The sequence below is a fragment of the Megalops cyprinoides genome, chromosome 14, assembly GCF_013368585.1.
Source record: "Megalops cyprinoides isolate fMegCyp1 chromosome 14, fMegCyp1.pri, whole genome shotgun sequence".
NCBI lineage: Eukaryota > Metazoa > Chordata > Actinopteri > Elopiformes > Megalopidae > Megalops > Megalops cyprinoides.
In genome coordinates this window covers 31,967,582-31,988,617 of record NC_050596.1, presented here as the reverse complement: position 1 = coordinate 31,988,617, position 21,036 = coordinate 31,967,582, and the positions used below count along the sequence as shown (strand labels likewise).

Below are 21,036 nucleotides of genomic sequence, written 5' to 3'. Positions count from 1 at the left end.
CAGAAATATATAAAAATATGTAAATAAATGAAATTCCTGAATTTATTTTTTTTTAACATGTATTTAAATATGTATTAATTATGTTGACATTTATGTATTTTCTCTTTTTTTACTTTATTTATTTATTTACTTAATCAGTGATTTAGTATTGGCAGGTTTTCCTTATAGATTTGTCCTTTTTTCATTATACAGTGAACCACAGCTAATTTCTCAGAGAACAGTAGCTGTAAATGACCTAGGGCACCCAGGAGAGTGCATTCATCACACCTTCATTTGTTAAAAAGCGAACTCAGTCTTTTCTATCAAAGTGTTGGCATCGTTGGCGAAACGCCAGCTTGGCTCCTGTGGCTTTTGTCAGGTCCGCTCGTATTAACGTGGTCTCTGACTGCGTTCGGCGGTCAGGCCGTCTCTGGCTGGCACAGGTGCAGTCACTCCCAGATTGTGTCTCTTTCACATTCCTGTCATTCCACAAGAGGGAGGGGACACGGCCCGCGTTGTCATGCCTTTCTCCCGTGGGATTGTGCGCAAACCGAGGACACAAATATCCCGATTGGGTAAGATTTATCAAGGTTTATCGACAGCCTACCAAAAAAAAAAAAAACAAAAAAAACCAAAACAAAGAAAAAGCAAAAAACAGCCACCTACACACTACCTTCTTGTCCGTGTTAGTTTCACTCTTGAAAAAAAAAAACGCCCATCATGCAACAGGCATAACTTCCATGTGAACGCTGGCATGCTGAGCCGTCAATCTAAATTTATCCTATTATCCCCTACTAATGAGGGCTGGAATTTGTATGTATCAGGCCAGCAGTTGCTACTATCAGTCACAGCCACAATAAGCCTCCCTGCTCCGGCACCGTGTGTAGGGGGAACAGAAGGTGCGTCATGTCCCATAAAGCGCGCCGCCGCTGCCGGTCTGCTGTTACTCTGCTGAGGAGCAGCCGTCAGGTTGCAGGACCGGCTCCGCATTGCACCTCTCACCCTCGGCGCGCTTCAGCATGTTAGCAGAGAGGACCTCTGTAGGTGAGTCGGCTGTCAGGAGTGCGGCTTGCTGAATCTCCGCTGATCTGAGGTCTAGTTTGGCTCTGGGGCTGACTGTGTGTGTGTGTGGGGGGCTCTTCTTGTTTCTGGGGTGGGTTAAAATGTGTGGCTCTGACGAGATTTGGCGGTTTACGCTTTCTGTGGATAATGAAGGGCACCGGCCGTTTACCCGTGGATGACGACAGTCAATGTGTGGCCACTGCGTGTGTGTGTTTGTGTGCGTGTGATCCTGACATGGCCGGGGATCGCTGTCGCAGGGGCCCATGAATCAGATACGCCGCTGTGGTTGTTTAATAATAGGATAGGTTGTCGAGTTTGCGGCGTATGTGGCGCTAACAGAGACTCTGGTCGGAGAGTGCGACAGGGGCCGCGGGTGACACAGGCGGCCTGTGGCGGTGTGTCAGGGAGTGGGGGCCGGGGGCCGGGGCCGGGGCTGGGGGCTGGGGATGGAGGCTGGGTAGGGAGGGTGTGGGGGGGAGGGGGTGAGTGGCGGCGGCGGGCCGCGCGGGGCTGGAGACGAGTCCTGGGGCAGCAGATGGGGCACCCCGGGATTCGCAGGGGTGCGGCGCCTCCTTACAGGAAGCCGTGGGGAGCAGATGAGGAAGGAGATCCCTTCTGCAGCTGTCTGAGCCCCGCCACCTGCGTCTGCCAGCCCAGCGCTCTCCAGGCCTCTTTCACACACTCCCCCTCTCTCTCTCACTCTCTCACTCTCTCTCTCGCTCTCTGAAATGTGCTCTCTTTCTCACTCTCCTTCTGCCTCTCAGCCTCTCTCTCTTTTCTCTCTGTCTCTCGTTGTCTCTCTAGTTTTCTCTTTTATCTATTTTGTCGTTCTCTTTCTGTTTTTCATTCTTTCTCTCTGTCTTTATAGCTGTTTGTTACCCCCTCACACTCTCTTTCTCTGTCCTTCTGTCTTCCACCATGTCTATGTCTCTCTAGCTCTCTCTCTCTCCTTCATTGTTTCTTTGTCTCTATCTCCCTGGCTCTCTCCCTCTCTTTCTCTCTCTCTGTTCAACTTAATTCACTCCGCTTTACTGGAATGACAAACATGTATGAACGTTGCCAAAGCGTGTGCACTACAAATAATCGGGGCGTAAAAAGTACAATAGTGCAAAAATACAATAACTCCCTATGATTTAAAGTCACAAGACATGAGCCAATACCAAGAATAGCATGCTTTGTCTCAGCGGTCATATGCCTAATACAATTCACTGTATGCGGTAATCAGTCACGGTTTTAAGCATTTAACCCTTTACTTTCAGACTTCTCTGAGACAATTCTTGGAGTCCCAGTCATCTGTGGACCAGAGGGGTTTTGAGGGAGCACATGTGCTACTGTATGATTGGGGTTAAGTTACAGTCTCATCCTCTGTCGTAACATTATACTCCTCTTAAAGCCTGAAGGCTGTTCTGTCAGACAGGGGTTTGATCTTCTCAAAGGGACAGACATTTGCCATGAGAGCATTATGGGTAACAGATAACAGAGGGAGGCAGGTTTTTCTCGTTTACCCATTTGATCAAAATGGTTCTGTTTACATGAACACATGTATCTCTACTTTCCCAGCAGAAAGTGAACACCAGTGTCTTGTTAAGTTTTGATTACATGCTCAACATGATAGGCCGTTTTTTTTTTTTTTACATTTTCCCACTTACCAATGATCTCACTGTGAATTCTAGAATCTGTAGTTTACATTACAAGCTGTTCTCTGAAAACAATCAATAGTTTACATTTATCGTTTAATGTGTCCACGTGAATCCCAATGACAAGACCTTGGAATTAATTCTAAGTCTTCTGGAAAAAGTCCAGTGTAAATGAATCCCACGGAGCTTGTGTGGCTGAATGCACTCTGTTGGTGGGCCTCAGAAAACAGATATACAGCATGCATACTGTCCCTGATTGTATTGTCTTCTCTGGACATGCCCTCTGAGGAAAAACCTACCACTTTTAGACCTATAGACCAAAAGTGCTTTCACTGTTGACTTTATTAAATGACATGTTTCCCTATGTCTTGAAGAAAGAATATAAGAAAAGAAAATAAATTATCGTAAGGCCCCACCGAGTATTGAGTATGCACACACAGAAAGCAGTGAAGGCAGTTCTATGTGGAGCTGCTGCCCATTTCTTGGACGTGTTATCAGTGAAGTATATCCCAGCTGTGATCATACTCCATGATTAGTGAAGTTACTTCCAGGGGTTTTATTTCAGCACGTGCTTATTACGGATAAATGCTGGTCCAGCTAGCCTATTGCTATATTGTTATATTGCTTATTTCTTTGTGTTAATGATTAAAAAGTGCAGGCACTCCTTGAAATATGAAGACTGTGCCCTATTGGACTGTCACATTAAACATTAACATGTTTTTCCCAGAGACAGTCTTACAGTCTGACTCGTGACCGGAATCAGAAACAGCCATGTTTTGATGCGTTAAACATGTGGGTCAAACACCTTCCTGTTCAGATTAATGTTGGAGGTAAGATCTGTGGTTGATAATATTGTCTTGGCGAGGCCTGGCAGGAGAAATTGCTTTAGGAATGACTAACAAGTTGATTGCGTGTAATTGGACGTAGTTGTAACGCATGTTGCTGCTGATGTCATTTCCTTTACTGTAGGAAGTTGGTGACCTGCTGACCTCACGTGGCAAAACGTCCAGCTGGAAAGGGGTCACGCTGTTAATGTTAATGTTAGTGTTAATCTTCCACGCTCCAAGCTTGTGTTTTACATGAGGTGTCTGATTGGTTATTATCCTGTCTGTGCAAGGGCGGTGCAAGGCAGAAGAGGGCAGAAGTTAACTGTTGCGACTGGATTCTGGATATACAAAATATGAATATGAAAAATATTAATATCCTTCCCCTCATACCTGTCTGCTGAGCACACTACTTTAATAATGTGTTGTTGTGTGCAATTAAATATGGTTTACTATGTTATGAGGAATTAGCTCCGGTGATAAGCTAGCTAGTCCCATCAGTGGCTAGCTAGTCCCCCAGTGGTGGGATTTCTACAGTCGCAGGCAGGATTGGTTTATCTATGGTTCAGTTATTTGCATAGGGATTGTCTGAAAATTGTCCTCCCGAATCTTCATTTGGAACTTCAGTCAGTAGTAGAGGATATATAAGGTTTGTCTTCTGATAGCATGATTTCAGGGGTGAGTTGCCATGAGCCACATGTTAATTTTACCTTCATGCAGATGAAAGGTTGTTTATTGTTGTGTTGGCTGCTCACAGGGCAATATATTCCAGAAACAAGAAGCTCTCACTGAAAATGCTGTCTGACTAAAGAGGTCTCTCTGTAGGGTATGAGACCGTCAGATCTTATGGGAGTCCCCACTGCCTTGCTAATGCGTGTTTTCTGATTGATACACTTTCTGAGTTGGGCAGGGGCCAGGCCACAGGGAATTTTAAAAACTTGCAAGAATCTGCTAATTCCACAGTGTGCAGTGTGCAGTGTGCAGTGATTGATGTCTGTTGGCCTTGTTTGCCACACAGCAGGAAAAAAGCAGGAAGTGATGCAATGCAGCAGCCCGAGCATCGCAGCCTCGCCGGACCGACATTAACAACCACAGTTTAAACCCCAAATGCGTCACTGGCATCGCCTGTTCACATTTAGCCCTGTGGAAGATGCCATTACGCAGAGCAAATTACAAAGGAAAGCACGTAAGCACATATAATGCATTGAGACCGCACGGACAACAGCACATGCAGAGCATGACAGATCTAATCAGACCTGTCAATACCTGCATGTCACACAGGTGTGCAGTGACCAGTGCCCTGCTACACACTGGAGCTCGGCTGCACGCTGTGTGTGTGTGAAGGTTTGTCTCACTTATTTCTTAACCAGTATGCATTGAAGAGCAGGTAAAACTGGATAGTCAGTACATTTATTTCTTTACATTCATTTCTTTACATTAACATTTTCAGACTGCTAAATCTGAAAGTTTGATCACTTTTGCACTTGTAAGTACAAAACTAACTTGTTCTTTTTTTTTTCATTTTCATGTCATGGTTTTAAAATAGTACATTGAAATATGTGTCAGTGCCAACGGTAACTCGAGCCCAAAAATATCTTGGAGGCAAAACCTCGTCACGGTGTTCCAGCACAAAAATCACCATCAACCACCTCATTGCAAGACACATGCTGTAAACCTTCCTCCTCAAAGACACAACGTCTTTGTGTACACAGACAGGCTGGGATTGTGCAGGAAGGCCTGTACCATTGTACTCAGAATAGCCTGGGGCAGGCAAAAATTTAGCCTCTCCCACTGTCTGCATAAACTCCCTCAGGTATAATTTACCCAATTTCAAATTCAGATTCAAATGGAGTTTTGCTGGCATGACAATGAACAAATTGTGTTGCCAAAGAATTTAATTAAACAGACAAGCATCAACACAAACAATAATATATGTATGTAGAGATATAGATGTAAGAGAGGTACAGTCTGAGATTGCGATTTCATAAGTTGTGGGAGACATTTGACTTGTGATTTATTTTTATATTTTGGTGAGGATAACAGTAAGGGCATCTTGTAGTTCTTTCTTTAACATCGTCTTCTCCCTTTCCTCTCTCTCTCTCTCTCTCTCTCTCTCTCTCTCTCTCTCTATCCACTTCTCTTGTCCATCTCTCTCTCTCTCTCTCTCTATCCACTTCTCTTGTCCATCTCTATCTCTCGCGTCATAAACATGACAACAGGCAATTCCCAGTGAAGTACACGGCCTCCCAGCTCTCGTGCTTTCTGCGTCTAAACTGCAGAAAGTTCAACTCCAATCACATGGGCTCTGAGGGCCTGGACCAGGCCCGCCCACCGTGTGAGCATTCTAAATTTCTCTGGCGAATCCCGGAGAACAACTGTAGCTCAGTTACACAGCGCCGTGTGGTGACAGAGGACCAAAACCCTGCTAAGATTTAATTATGTTACAACGATGCTTGAAGATGACAGACAGCTGGGATTAGGTGCCTGTGTTTATGGGTAAAGACTCATCTACTCATGCTGGGGTGCAACAGAGACAGTCTCCGCAACAAGAGCATACAGCATCTGTAAAGCACAGCATACATAATGTCCCCATGAGTCCAACATTGCTACTGTCCATCATGGAACAGTAAATTACAGTACATTATTGGCGTTTAGATGCTCTTATCCAGAGCGACTTACATAGGTTACAATGTTTACATGTCATCCATTCATACAGCTGGATATTTACTGAGGCAATTTCTGGGTTAAGTGCCTGGCCCAAGGGTACAGCAGCAGTGGCCTAGCAGGGAATCAAACCATCAACCTTTCGGTTACCAGCCCTGCTCCTTACCACTATGCTACACTATCACCCATTAATGAGCAAGATGGATGCTTTAGGATCGCTGGTGTAATTGTTTCCTGTGCCGGTCATTTTTGCATGCCAGATCATGCATTATATAGAAAGGGACTTTTAATGGAACATGTGAGCCGTTAGTGCACATGATCCTTATTCTCAGCGTGGCTCCTACATCCTCCAAACAGGAGACACAGTAATCAGACTCTTTAGTCGGGGAGATTTGTATAGAGAAAGCACAGGTAGGCTTCAGGTGAAGTGTGTGTTATTGTTCTTTCATAATGCAGGAGCCGAACACAGGCAAACAGCAGCATGTGACCCTCTGTGTTCCACGGGACTGGAATCAACATTTAGGCTTAATTACAGTGTTTGAATAATAATTAATAATTATACAACACAAAAGTTTAGGAATAATGAGATGGTATAAGGCATTATTATAAAACTGTGGGAGGCTCCTGTGAGTCTGAAAGACTCCTCTGTGGTGCTCATTAAAACGGACTAATTAGAAGCCCTGAAGTTAAGGTGTTGTATTGATACTTAAGTGGAAGATTTGGACTTCCTCAGTTATTGTGTAAATGTCCTTACTTGACTATTTCAGCTCTGCAGGAATATCTGCCAATTATTTCTTTTGTCATATTTATTTCGTAGATTCATCGAACTGGGAGCTTTCGACATAAGAATTCTATTTATTTCATATAGCCACCGACGTAATGCCCCAAGCGTGTACGAATACACGTCTAAAAGGGTGACCATATATTTCCTGTCTCTTCTTATATTCACGGGTTTTCCATTCTAAAGCCACAGTGGCCACAGCAAAACAGAGAAGACACATGAAGAACCGATACTACATTTTGGTTCTGTGTCATCGTTTTACGGAAAATTCCTGAGATATTCCGCATATTCGAAGGAATATAAAGCAACGTCCAACGTCGGCGACATAAAAAGCTACAGCTGTGTACAGCTGTAGGTGAATTACAAAGCTCCTGTTTGCTCCTGTTTTCGATAATTAGATTGCTATAATGTCACTTACCATAACCTTGAATTAATGCTTGCGACGAAGAATCATGCAGGCCGATGACAGTTATGTACCAAAAATGATTATTCTGATAATCAGGTGAGCAGAAAATAGATGATTAATAACAATTTAACCACTGGTCCACGCTCTAACGTGCGGTAATAATGAACATTATTTGATGTATTTATTTTCATTTATCAATATTTCGTTCGCTTTTGATCATTATTCCGAACCTAGTGTACTAATATTAATTTGTGCTGTTTCCTCTGGTGAAGGTAAATGCGATTTAAATGGAGGGAAGTCAAACTGGGCGAAGACCATTCGATTGCTTATAACTGGAGACACCGTGCAACTATACGCATTTTCCCAAAGTTGTCGATTGAATGAAATAAAATGAATGGAGCGACTGAAACGCATTTTCAAAAACATTTTCTGGTCAATTTCTGGTTTAGTTCTTCGCAGGTGTATGCCGCTTGAAATATATGCGGGGAAGAACGAATGCATTCAACTTACCTGTGTTTACAGCAGTGGACTTGTACCGCTGCAATCTGTGATATCAACCCAGCCACACATTCCCACACCTTTATGTTCTTACCTGTACGGAAGTGAATATAAAAGGCTGCACACGTAAGCTAACTATGTCTGAACAACAGGCAGCGTTACCTTTCTACCTTCCCTACCTCAGGTGTGACTGACTGTTTTGTTCTTTTTTTGCCGGCGATTCAAAAAACAAGGATATCACCTTTCTGATATTTTTTGGAGTAATGGGGGAAATCTAGAATATGAAATGATCTGAAACATTCTACCTTTTTAGCTGCAACAGAAGAGACCGTGACGACTAATGGGGATTGTTCTACTCAGTCTAATTCTTCTGTACAGAGTGGGCAATGTGCAAGGTAAGAACGCCATACGTTACCCTAAGTATGGATGGATGGATGATTATTTTAAAAGCAGGACTTTTCCAGGAAAGTTACGATTGTTCCAATTATTTATTGTGTTCGATCAATTCGTGGCGAATACTAGTGTTTCGGCGCAATTATGAGCGTTGGCGATTGTGGATTAGGAACTGATGACTGTCCGTCTGTTACAGTGTTTGATGCCTATTTATTCCATACACAGAGAACACTTGGCGAGGTATTTATACATTTTGTTATAGCGCATTAACCGAAACCAACAGATTCAATTCAAAAATGCCCACGTGCCCCAAACGCAACAGTTTGCCACACTAAAACGATTCGTTTGATCTGGTTTGTGAAATGCCATCATATATACCGGTAACCTGTTTGGTTTGTCTGGAAAATCACATTGAACAAACTATTCTGGTAAAAAGCCTACGACAGCGGTACGAAATAAATATTACAGGAATGAAACTAGAAATCAGTGTGCCTCAGCGACGTCATCAGATTTCTTAAATCCGTCTGTAGCGTGTGAAAACGTGGGCAATTCGTGACAATGCAAACCGCGCTGACCGCTGCTGGTCTGTGACACTCAGGTACTTGTTCCGTCGGGAGCGCGATGACCTGCGATGAGTGTCTGCGACTGGGTCCTCACTGCGGCTGGTGTACGCAGGAGGTAGGCAACACACGATGGATATATATTTTACTTTGATTGTGGCCAGTTTATGCCATTATATGTTGCTTGGTATGTTTACAAAAAGAGCGCTGGTGTCAGCTGATTTTGCAAACAGAAAGCAATGGGTTCGAGCATTATAGAGCAATTTTGTATTTTTTACATAAAATAATATGGTGTTGGGTAGTTATTAAAATTCCCAGTGCTCCCTGAAATCGCCTCAAAACGTCGTGGTTCCCGCTGCAAGCTAGTACCTATCTGTTTCTTACGATCTATTTTTCTTCTACCGTCCACCATGTAGGCTATAGCAGGCAGCAAGTTCATCATCCAGGTCGAAAATATGATATCATATTTTCGACCCAGCTCATGACCAGGATGACATCAGCTATGACTAAAGGCAATAGAATTTTCTATCACTCATCCCCTTTCCTAGCAAGAATTCTGATGTGGTTTAATTTTCCCAGAATTTCACCGACTCCTTTTCGGTGAGCGAGCGATGTGACACGCCGCTGGCCCTGGAGCTGAAAGGGTGCGCAGGGGAATTCGTGGAGTTCCCGGTCACTCAGATCCACGAGGATGACCCCACGGGAAGGACGGAGGGCGCTACCAACTACACCCAAATCACGCCGCAGAGAGTGTCACTCAAAATGCGACCAGGTGGACTTCGTTGCCCTAAACTGTCTGCATAAATAACGAGGGAGCACAAAGTGTCAATTGCATCCCAGCTTGCTAATGCAGCGTAATTTTATTCATTATCTGGAGCATCAACATTTAAAGCGTCCCAGAATTGCCCAGATTACAATACACAGATTGTTAGGCGTTTTTTTTGATGTCTATGCTGTAAGTGTCTTGTTTGTATTTAACACTGCAGTTGCACGGCATGTCAAAACATATTTCCCCGTCAATATACCAAATGATGGTACTGTGTGCCTGTCTGAGATCGGCTATTACCAAAGAATGCTTCTACAAAATAATGTGTGTGCCTTATTAGCTATACTTAAACTGTAAAAACGAACATATATAATCTGTTTTGTTTGTTTTGCCTTTTGGCAGGCAGCGAGGTCACGTTCCAAATCCAAATCCAGCAAACCAAGGACTACCCAGTGGACATTTACTACCTGATGGACCTGTCCGCCTCCATGTTCGATGACCTGGAGAACATCAAGCTCCTGGGGTCCACTCTCTCCAAGGAGATGACCAAACTGACCAGCAAAATTCGGCTGGGCTTTGGATCGTTTGTGGAGAAACCCGTGCTGCCTTTTATTAAGATCACACCTGCAGACCTGGACAACCCTTGCAGGTAGTTGACTTCGATACAGCTCCAGCCAATCAGAAATAGGCCGATGTACCATTTCCCAGAATTGTGTAATAGTATTAATAATGATAGTACTATTGAAAACAATAACAATAACTACTATCACTACTGCTGCTACTATTATTATTATTACAAATGTCATTTGCATCATAGTCAAAATTTTGTAATTTAGTGTAATCACTGTTGCTCATTCAACTTGAATGGATATATTTCTGTTCTCTTGTGCTGTAAGCCACTCTGGATAAGAGCGTCTGCGAAATTAATGTAATGTAATGCAATGCAATCGTCTGTCACTAGTCTGCAAAGTGTAGTTGTGGTAGAGGAAGAAAATGTGAGTCATATTCATAAGTCATTGTACGGAATTTAATGAGTTGTAATAATTATGAAAAAATGTAGGTGTTGCCTGAAAGAGACAGGTGTTTTTCAGTGTATTGTGTGGAGCGAGGCTGTTTCCGTGATGTGAGTGTGACTGAGGGAACCTCTCTCCTGTGCCGTCTCAGAGGCGTGGATCAGACCTGTCTGCCCACGTTCGGGTACCGGCACATGCTGCCCCTCACCAGCAGTGCGGAGAAGTTCAACGAGATCGTGGCCAAGCAGCGGGTGTCGGCCAACCTGGACCTGCTGGAGTGCGGCTTCGACGCCATCATGCAGGCTGCTGTCTGCGGGGTGGGTGTGGCCGTCCGTCCTGAAGAGGTTTCTCACCGCATGATTGGCCAGTGCAGTTTCTGCAACACTTGTACATTCTCAGAACAGGTTTAAAACACACTCCCGCCTCACTGGACATCGATGTAAATTATGTCATTTCATTTCTTGTTGGAAGCTGGTGACCTCATACCAGCCTGCCCCCCAGACCTCATGTGTCAAACCTTCTCCATGTGGAAAGGGCCATGTCGTCAATGTTTGCCCTTCCACGCTCCAAGCTTACACCTTACACGAGGTGTCTGATTGGTTATTATTCTGTCAGTCATGCTTGTAGTCGGCAAGGAAAGGCTGAAAATGGCAGAATTTAACTGCTTTGACTGGGCAGTGGCTCAGAAAAGCCATTGTATCACAAGTAAGCACTGCCCTGAGGCTGAACCATTATGACACAATAGGCCAAATCAAAACAAGCAACCATTTCCAGACGGAATAAGCATTGTAAGTTATGTATCTGTCTGCTGGTGGTTTGGCTACCATTCTGTGTCTTGTCTTGTTTGGATTAAAATGCTCCATGTCTCCCACTGTTAGGAAAAAATTGGCTGGAGGAACGACTCCATGCACCTGGTGGTGTTCGTCAGCGATGCCGACTCGCACTTCGGGATGGACAGCAAAATGGCCGGCATCGTCATCCCCAATGACGGCGAGTGTCACCTGGACAGCAACAACGAGTACTCTAAGGCCACCACCCTGGTGAGGCCGCATCGCCACTCCCATTTACTCTGAGCCTTGCCGAGCTCTCCCTGTGTTTTTACGAGCCTGACTGTGTAAATAAGTCCCTGCTCGGTGTAAACGACATGCACTTTGTGCTTAACATTGAGTAACTCCTTCAAGCTGGTGCCACATTTCTGTTTTGCCTAACTCTTTTGCCTAAGTTTTTTGATAACTTCACCGACTTTGGAGTTCACAGCATGAAAGACAAAAAGTTCAGGACTATTGTGTACTATTTAAACAAGCAATGCTTCTCTGAATGCTGGTTTTGATTTTGCTCCAGGAGTATCCAACACTTGGGCAGCTTATTGACAAGCTGGTGGAGAATAACATCCTTCTGATATTTGCAGTGACTGAAAACCAGAAAACTAACTATGAGGTGAGGAACTTTCCCAGGTTCATTCTTAATAGCAATAACTTGACCTACCGTTTCTAGTGAAATCAGGAGTGAATTGAATTTTGTATTGGGAAACCAGGCCATGCTCAAACTGCAGTGGCCTTTATTCCTCTGATGTTGTGTTCAGTGACAAGGGGACCTGCGTGAGCATAAGCCTCTTAGAGCATGCGCTGCAGCTTGTGTTTTTTAAATTTCATTGAAAATGTTGTGATAGTGATGGTGTCATGCACTGTGCTTTTTCCAGCAACTCAAAGAAAGGTTGTTGGTTAATCAGCCTTAATACTGCATGCATCCTCTCTAAGGCTAAATGACTCTCTAAGGCTAAACTGTGTGTGTGTGTGTGTGTGTGTCTGTGTGTCTGCGTATGTCTGCATCCATTTGACTGACCAAACAATGCCTACAAATATATTGCAAATACATATACTAATACAAATATATATCCATATATATCCTACAAATATATTCCATTCACTGAGAGAATGACAGGTGTCATTTCTTTTGTGGTACAGGCCTGTGGGTATAATATCTCAGCAGTGAGTCTGCCTCTCTGCCGCCTTCTCTCCCACTCTGCTTAGATACCGCATCTCTCTCTGTGTTTGTTACAGAATTATGCTAATCTCATTCCTGGCGCCACCGTTGGAGTTCTCCAGTCAGACTCAGGGAACATCCTTGAACTGATCGTGACTGCTTACAAAGTAAGAGAATACTTCTAACCTTTCACCTTTGTGTGTGTGTGCTGTGTTTGTGTTCAACTGTGTGTGTATATGTGTGTTTGTATGTGTGTATATCTGTGTGTGTGTGTGTTTGTGTGTCTGTGCGTGTTTGTATGTGTGTATATCTGTGTGTGTGTGTGTGTTTGTGAGTGAGTGTGTCTATGTGCACATTTGTATGTGTGTCTGTGCGTGTTTTTATGTGTGTGTGTCTGTCAGTGTGTGTGTGTGAGTAAGTGTGCGTGCGTGCATGTGTGTGCGTGTGCGCACGCCTGCAGCATTTCCTGTGAACGGTGGGGTCAGCAGGAACTCCGTTTGAATCCCACTCTTAGCGCCTGACCCAGTGGTGTTACGTAGCTGAATTTACAGAGAGTGAGAGCGAAAGTGGGGAGTGTGGGCCAATCAGAGTGCAGCGTGTGGGAGAGTGTGTTTATGCTGTCTGAGCCCCCTCCCCCCGCGGGTCTGACTCACAGCTCGCCTTTGGCAGGCCTGAACTCGCTCACAGGGTGATCTCCTCGCGTTATTCTCTCCCTCAGCCACGGAGCGACAGCAGGACCGCCTCAGATAAAACCCTTCCTACAGGCTTCAGGGCCCACTCAACACCCTGTCTAAATTAACTTAGCAGTTCCCACTAATATCTTCCCCTCTGCCTCTTAGTTCACCACAGGGGTATGTTTCTCACTCATATCTCTCTGAGGAGTTCACTGTGGCACGCATTTCTCACTGGTATCTCTCCCTCTCCCTCTTGAGGGGGGGGGGTCATCAAGGGCTACATTTCTCACTCGTATCTATGAATGGACAGCAGGAAGAGAATCCTCCCAGTGAGCGTCACATGGTGCAAGAACACAGGGTTTGTTTTTACCCTGAATAGCAGAAGTTTCTTGTCTTCTGTTGCGATATCTGGACGCTTAACTGCTTCCTTCGGCACACTGGCCATCCCGGCTGAGGAATGTGGAACACTCGCCCCCAGCAGGTTACAGAGATACCTGTCAGACTCCTTTTACTCATTTTGCTTTGGCCCTGGAGGACAGGAGTTTCCAGTAGCTGCCTGACTGAACTCCTCCTGTCAGGTCTGACAGTGGTGTGGATTTAATGCAAGATGGATCCCCATGTTGGAGTACAGCGGGGTGCCAGAAACAGTCAAGCTCAGACAGGCACGGTGTTTAAATTCACGCTGATTTTATCGGCCCCCGTTTTCAGGAGCTGCGGTCGGAGATTGACCTGGAGGTCCTGGGGAACACAGAGGACCTTCAGATCTCCTTCACAGCCATCTGCCACGACGGAACCCCCGTTCCTGGACAGAAACGCTGCTCCAACGTCAAAGTCGGGGACACGGTGAGTAGCCTGTCAAAGAAACGGGGACCCTCCACGAGGCTGGCCAGCTTTAGCCCATGTAGCCCAAGTAACAGCATTCTCCACTGTTTCTCAAGGACACGTTCACACCAAGTTCACTTGGGAGCCATCCACAGACTGGTGCTATTTCGAAGTTTCAAAACTATTTTTGTTTTGTTTCAGACCTGTAAGAGTAAGTCACACTTGACTTCATTTACAAACAACTTCATGTTTGATTGTAAAGCCTACTTTCAGCCACATGTTTTACACACAGCCAGAGCTGGTTGGTATTGGTTCCATATTGTGACTTTTCAGTTGTGTTTGAGCCCCTCTGTTTTGAGAACCTTGCCACTCACTGGTGGCAGAAGTTCCTTAGAGAGAGAGCGGCTTGCAGACTCTGCCCCTGTGTGCTGTTTTCACCCAGCCTGCAGTAGAGAGGGAACACAATGGAAGTGTGTTGCATCTGTTGAAGCATCTCCTTTAGCAAAAGATTAACTGGTGACATCTGGAGAACAGGAGGCTGTTGAAGCAAAGGCGAACGTCACCCTATGTGACATCACAGCCACAGTACAGTGCCCATTTTCAGCAACTCCATTCCAGCTGAACCCAAATCCATTTTTTTTTCATAGTTCACAAATTTTTTGTATAACGAAATTTCAAATGTACAAATTTCAGTTCTGGGCCCCCTGTGGGTCTTGGTTGGATTGTTTTAATTCACAGACTGGTGTAATTACATCGCTTTCTGAGATCTCACATACAGAATATATACATTTAGGTATAAATAACATAACAAATGTAGGTCCGGCATATTGCTCCAAATGGCTGATGTTGTTCCATATGGAGAGAATTACATCAAAATATTCTGAACAACAGTTCAGTACAGATTCTTTTTTTCTTGGGTACCCAAGACTTTGTTTCAGTTCTTACCTTTCTCACACTCAAGCTTAGCTTCTGTATTTCAGGCTTTTACAGGATAAAATGGGAAGTGAATTCAAGACTTTAACTGTTACTCGTTAGTAAGTGTGTGTGTGCGCGCGCGCGTGTGTGTGTGAGAGAGAGAGACAGAGAGACAGCTGTAAACAATATTTAGCTCACTCAAAAGCAGAATACCCTGTGAGATTAGAGAACTATTTATGACATTGTTATTCTACTTTTCTGTTAAAAGGGAAGTAACAGACAATACAGTAGTAACCAGACATTACACTCACCATAGAAACTATCCATATTTGGACTTCCCTTTCAGATATGAATATCTGTCTGCTGTTAAAGCAGTAAACTTGTGTTATTATTACTTTACTGTCATGTCTGTCTCTGCTGACTATCAAATAGTAATCAATACCGTCATAGATATACCTCCCACAGACATGTGCTTGTAGGTGTGCCCAATAAAGCACTCTCTTTTCCTCTCAATGAAATATGAATGACTACGATATCTAAATGCTGTTATGCGTAAACCTTTTCAGAACAGAACCAAAAATTCTTCATGACCATATCCAAGGTCTCACATATTTACTTCAGACATGAGTAATGCCTTCTAACCCTTTTCCATTCATTCTCCACAGAATACAGTCTATGAATGAATGAATGAATCAATCAATCAACCCATCAGTAATGTTTGGGTTTGTTTTGATTTTGTTTTGATTTTGTGCTGTGTACGATCAAATTGTCACAGAGCAGTCTATACTTCATTGCTTCCAAATAGAATATTTAAAAACAGAAAAAAACAATTGAGACTGAGTAGGAAAGATGACCTGACCCCTTACAAAAGGGGAAATATGTGAGGCAAGGTGTATTACGTGAGTAATACATGAGTCATTAATGTGAGTTATTGAGTGACTGCCAGTCAGCCACAGTTCATGACCTCTGACCCTGTTTTCTCATTGGCTCCCTCAGGTGTCCTTCAATGTGACAGTGGAGCTGTCAGACTGCCTATCCGAGCCGCGGCGGTTCTCCATCAAGCCTGTGGGCTTCCAGGACGCGCTGGAGGTGGAGCTGGAGTCGCTGTGCCGCTGTGGCTGCCACCAGCGGGCGGAGCCGAACAGCAGTCTGTGCGGCGGGGGACGGGGCTCGCTGGAGTGCGGGACGTGCGTGTGTGGGCCGGGGTACACGGGCCCCCGCTGCGAGTGCGCGGAGGGAAACGCCCCGCGGGGCGACTGCCGGCCCCGCCCGGGGGCGGAGTCCTGCAGCGGCCAGGGAGAGTGCTTCTGCGGCCAGTGCGTGTGCCACCCCTCCAGCTTCGGCCGCATCTACGGCGCCCACTGCGAGTGTGACGACTTCTCCTGCCTGCGCTTCCGCGGCAAGCTCTGCGGAGGTAGGCCAGCGCGGGCCCGTCGCCAGGCAACCGCCGCTGGGGATGGATGCGTCTCGTGGGGATTTCATTTGAAGGCAGTGCTGTTGACAGCACAGTGTCCTACGCTAATACAGTTTACAGGCAGACAGCTGTGTTTCCTCCCTGTTCCTCTCAGATAGTCTTTGATTTGTAATGTCAGCTCCTCCCTGCGGTGCAGATACGCTGAAAATATACACAGATTAGTCATTCAGAAGAATTATTAAAGGTCTGTAATAACTTCAAGGACTTTTTTAGTATTTTAAGTAAGAAGAGCTGAATTTCCCCTAACTATTCCATTCCTTTCCCCTGGTGTGTGTGTGTGTGCGTGAACATGTGTGTGTATGTGTGTGTGTGCACGTGTGTGTGTGTGCGTGTGTGCACATGTGCGTGTATGTGCGTGTGTGCGTGTGCATGTGTGTGTATGTGTGTGTATGTGTGTGTGTGTGTGTGCAGGTCACGGGGACTGTGACTGTGGTGAGTGTGTGTGTCACAGTGGCTGGTCGGGAGAGTACTGTAACTGCAGCAGCAGCACGGACGCGTGTGTGTCCACGGATGGTGAGCTCTGCAGCGGCCGGGGAAAGTGTGTGTGCGGCAGGTGTGTGTGCTCCATCCCCGGGGCCTCGGGAGACACCTGCGAGAAGTGTCCCACCTGCGGAGACACCTGCAGCTCCTCCAGGTAAACCTCACATGGGAACAGCTCACAAAAGGCAGGCATGTTCAGAGTGGCACATAGTGTGAGACACGGTGTGACATCGGCTCATCGTAACTGATTAAGGTCCTTAAGGTGTGTAGAATGGTGCAGGAAGATATGTGCATGCTCCATCAGTTTTTTCCTCTTGTTTGTTATCTTCAGTTCTAACAGGTTCAGACATGTTCCACAGCGAAAAAAAAACCTCCAAAGTATTTTTTCCCGTGTACTGAAGGTCCTGTCACACACAGGCCACCTGACACCCTGTACAACAATGCACATGACAAGGCTTCAGGAGTTTGGAGCGTCACCAGCTCTCCTCCTGTTACGCATGCTGTTGTTCGGAAGCATTAGATGGCTGGCCTTTTTCTGTATGAGCACAAAAGCGCGTGGGAGACGAGCTCTCACAGAGGCGATGGTCCTGTTGTGTTATCAGGGCGTGTGTTGAGTGTCATCTCCAAGCCAAGGAGGCTCCTGAGGAGTGTCAGCACAAGTGCAGCTCCCCACACACGGTGGTCAACCAAACCACAGGTCGGTCTAACCCCCGGCCGGCCTCTGCACCGTAATCACTCTGTCACATCCTCATCTAAACCTCTCTACATCCTGAAACTCTATATCCACTCTCTCTCATCTATATATCACATCAAAATTCCCACATTTCACAACCAAATCTACACATAGTGCATCTTAGAATCTTTACATTTTACATCTGAATCTTCTCATTTTGCCTCCTGATCTTTACATTTTACATCCATATCTTCACATTTCACATCACAGTCTCTACATTTTGACTTTCTACTGTGTGGTTAACTCTACAGTTCAGAGATGTAAAAATCACAATGGGATTTGTCTGTTTAGAGGGCGATTTCTGCATTTCTGCATCTGACGAGAGGGCCTCTCGGAGTAGTGAGTGAAAAGGAAAAGTGAGGTCTCCTGCTTCAGTGCGTGGGGACCAAAAGCTGGCTGGGGTTCAGGGCTCTGTGTTAGACTGTCACACGGGTCAGGGGAGCGGGTGAATGCCCCCCCACCCCCCCGACTCTCCTGATGTACCTCTTCCTGCCCGCTTGTCCCGCTAGTACACTGTCCGGATTTGTTCTCTTGACACTTGACAAAGGAGAACATATTATTTACCTTGTCCAACAGACATGCCCATTGTAGGCCTGCTGAATGCGTGGCCCCTGGACCCTTTAAATAGCTCTCATTATGAGCTCATTCACACTAATGCAAGCTGAGAGGTGTATCTGATGAGAGAGGCTGACGGAGCGTACATCTGGAGGCTGCGATCGGGAGACGTGAGTGGGGAGACAATGTCCAGCGGGGGGGGGCTCGGCCTGCCTTTGACATGGAAATCGCCTGAGCACAAAAAAAAAAAAAAGCAGAGGGAGATTTGATCTCTTTATGATCCAAAAGGGAACAAACGCCAGAGAAGGCAGGGGAAGAAAAATAATACCTGGCTTCTTATGTTGTGTCCGAACCTCCTTTTTCCAGACTATGATGAAAGCCAGTCGATCCTCTGCACGCTGAAGAGCGAGAATGAATGCATGATTTCGTTTGGTGTTGTGGTCGGGGACCAAGGAAACACTGTCTATAACCTCAAGCTATCTGGTGAGTCCAGACACGTCCTCTTTTATACTTCTCCTTTATTTGCCCTCAGCATCAGCCCGGCCCATTTAATTCAGCTGATCTAGACACGGGTTGCCCAAAAGTCATGCCCCGAGGGGATGGTGAATGATGAATAAAAAATGTGTTTTTCCTCCAGGTAAGTGATAGCTGTTAAGTTAACACAACGAGAGAGAGGGAGGCTAGTTTTTATGGACACTAGAGAAGCTGCTTTGCATTGATCTGTTTATGTAGAATTCTATCAACAAAATCCAACAGGTTAATTGGTTGTTCACGGAAATGTGGAAAGAATAATTTCTCAGTTCAAACCAATCGGCTGTGTTTGGACATCATGTTCTCACAGAACAGAAAAGTGTTACAAAGTTAATGGGTGAAAATTCAGGCATTTATTATAACATCCACTTTTGGGGCCACTCTGTACATGTTGTAATAGGTAATGTAGTCACACTGAGGGATTGCAGGGAGTGGAGTAATGAATGGGATGATTTTGGGGTATGTCCTCTTTCGGCAGACTGCCCTGAGCCTCCCAACATACCAATGATCATGCTGGGAGTGTCGCTGTCCATCCTGACCATCGGCGTCATCCTGCTGGTTATCTGGAAGATGCTGGTGTCTGTCCACGACCGCAAGGAGGTGGCCAAATTCGAGGCAGAGCGGGCTAAGGCCCGGTGGCAGACGGTAGGTCTCCGAGGGCTGGCATGACATTCCTGTTTCTGTTTAACACAGAATGCGTTTCGGAAGAAATGATTTCAACTGCTTTTTCTTTGCAGGGCACAAACCCGCTGTTCAGAAGCTCAACCTCAACGTTTCAAAATGTCACATACAAGAGTGCTGCGAAACAAAAAGTGGACATTTCAATGAACAGTTACTGAAAACACAAACTTCATTTCACCCATGAGCTTAGTAAAAACCTGGGTACACTGGTTGTGCGTGTGTGTGTGTGTGTGTGTGTGTGTGTATGTGTGTGTGTTTTTGTGAAAGTCCTCTCAAAATCAATATCGACAATACTTCACAATGGGGGAAACAGCATTGCTTTTCAGACTGACTGGACTGGCTGTGTTTCCAAGGACACTTCAGCTGAAAGCAGTTAGTCTGTATGTTTCTGACACAACATGGATTGTTGCTAGATTTTGCTGCTTGAAGGAATCAGATATTACTACTGATTATAGTGCTTAATTGAACACTGGACTACTCTTCTCTCTTCATTTTTGTATGTGTTTACATTCTGGGCTGGACAAAGGTACAGTACACTGTAGATGTTTTTTTTATATTTTTGTTCTTTTTAATGATTATTAAAATGTTTGAAATACAATTGTTTTTTATTGAGGCTGAGCCTTGAGCTGTGTTGGACTTTGAGATTTTTTACAGACAATGTTGGTAATAAAGTTAACATTTGCTGGACTGCTGCATTTGAGACAACTTATTGTGCTAATCTCTGTGTTCACTCCCCCAGTTATGCCTGTGTGTTTTAGAGAGAGAGAGAGAGAGAGAGAGAGAGAGAGAGAATGTAGATGTGTATACATCAGAGCGAGAGAAAGGAAGTGTGAAAGTTTATTTGTGTGTGAGAGAGAGAGAGAAAGTGAGAGAGCGAGAGAAAAATTTGTGGCCTCTTGTTCATAAAAAACTGAGTGAATCCAGTCAGATACTGTAGCATTGTTATCCACTCTATTAGCATTTGCAGAGACAATGCTTCCCGCATATTGTTAAGCAATTAACTTCACAACATTGTGCGGTAAATGATGGCTTATTGTATAAACATCATTCTCCACAAACTGCCTGAGGTTGTGATGACACACAGAACCAAAGTAAGCAGACTTAATCTGCCAAAATCTCAGGCATCCAAAGGAGGACTGTTCTCAAGAAGGCTTGTCTGAAGGCCAAAGTGACCAAGTGACCTCTGAACATCTTATTTATTTATGCATTTAAGAAAGCTTTTCTCCAATATCTGAGCCAAGAAATTCAAAAGGATTTCTTGGAGGGATTATCTTCATGATAAAGACAGACTGAGAAATATCTTAAACATCTGAATTGTCGTTATTTAGTAGGAGGAGGTGAGCTGCTGGGAGTTACTTGCAGGTTTGTAGTATTTTTTTTATTGCTTCACGCCAGTAAAAGCGACACCATTTCTCATATTAAATAAAATTTTGTTACACAGTAAGTGGTTGTATGTATTTCACAACAGACATATTATTAAGAGAAACGTAGAAGAGTGTGTTGGATCCGTTTCACCTACCGACCACATTTTTATGTAGGCCGATTAGAGCTTGCACTATTGCGCATAATTCCAGGCAAGGTTCAACTCCGATACGAACTACAGTA

The 21,036-nt window shown here is 44.9% G+C and overlaps 1 protein-coding gene across 2 annotated transcripts; it reads left to right on the top strand.

The window, feature by feature from the left end:
• Positions 1-947: 947 nt before the first annotated feature.
• itgb6 (integrin, beta 6) lies at positions 948-20,081 on the top strand. 2 transcript variants are annotated; one of them, XM_036545666.1, is made up of 16 exons: positions 948-1,023; positions 8,165-8,246; positions 8,843-8,922; positions 9,384-9,576; positions 9,973-10,219; positions 10,735-10,900; positions 11,462-11,623; positions 11,925-12,020; positions 12,644-12,733; positions 13,949-14,083; positions 15,974-16,391; positions 16,863-17,085; positions 17,534-17,628; positions 18,586-18,702; positions 19,229-19,395; positions 19,488-20,081. In XM_036545666.1, the coding sequence occupies exons 2-16, from the start codon at positions 8,192-8,194 to the stop codon at positions 19,587-19,589; spliced, it is 2,346 nt and encodes a 781-aa protein (XP_036401559.1). In that variant the 5' UTR covers positions 948-1,023; positions 8,165-8,191; the 3' UTR covers positions 19,590-20,081. The 2 variants fall into 2 exon arrangements, with proteins under 2 accessions (XP_036401559.1, XP_036401560.1); XM_036545667.1 differs by lacking the exon at positions 948-1,023 and adding an exon at positions 7,865-8,035.
• Positions 20,082-21,036: the final 955 nt, after the last annotated feature.

Bases quoted from the DNA above. Each gene is read 5' to 3' on its own strand.
- itgb6 (XM_036545666.1), top strand. From the start codon at position 8,192: ATGGGGATTGTTCTACTCAGTCTAATTCTTCTGTACAGAGTGGGCAAT. The intron at 8,923-9,383 runs GTAGGCAACACA...TAATTTTCCCAG, and splicing joins GCGGCTGGTGTACGCAGGAG to AATTTCACCGACTCCTTTTC. The intron at 10,220-10,734 runs GTAGTTGACTTC...GTGCCGTCTCAG, and splicing joins GACCTGGACAACCCTTGCAG to AGGCGTGGATCAGACCTGTC.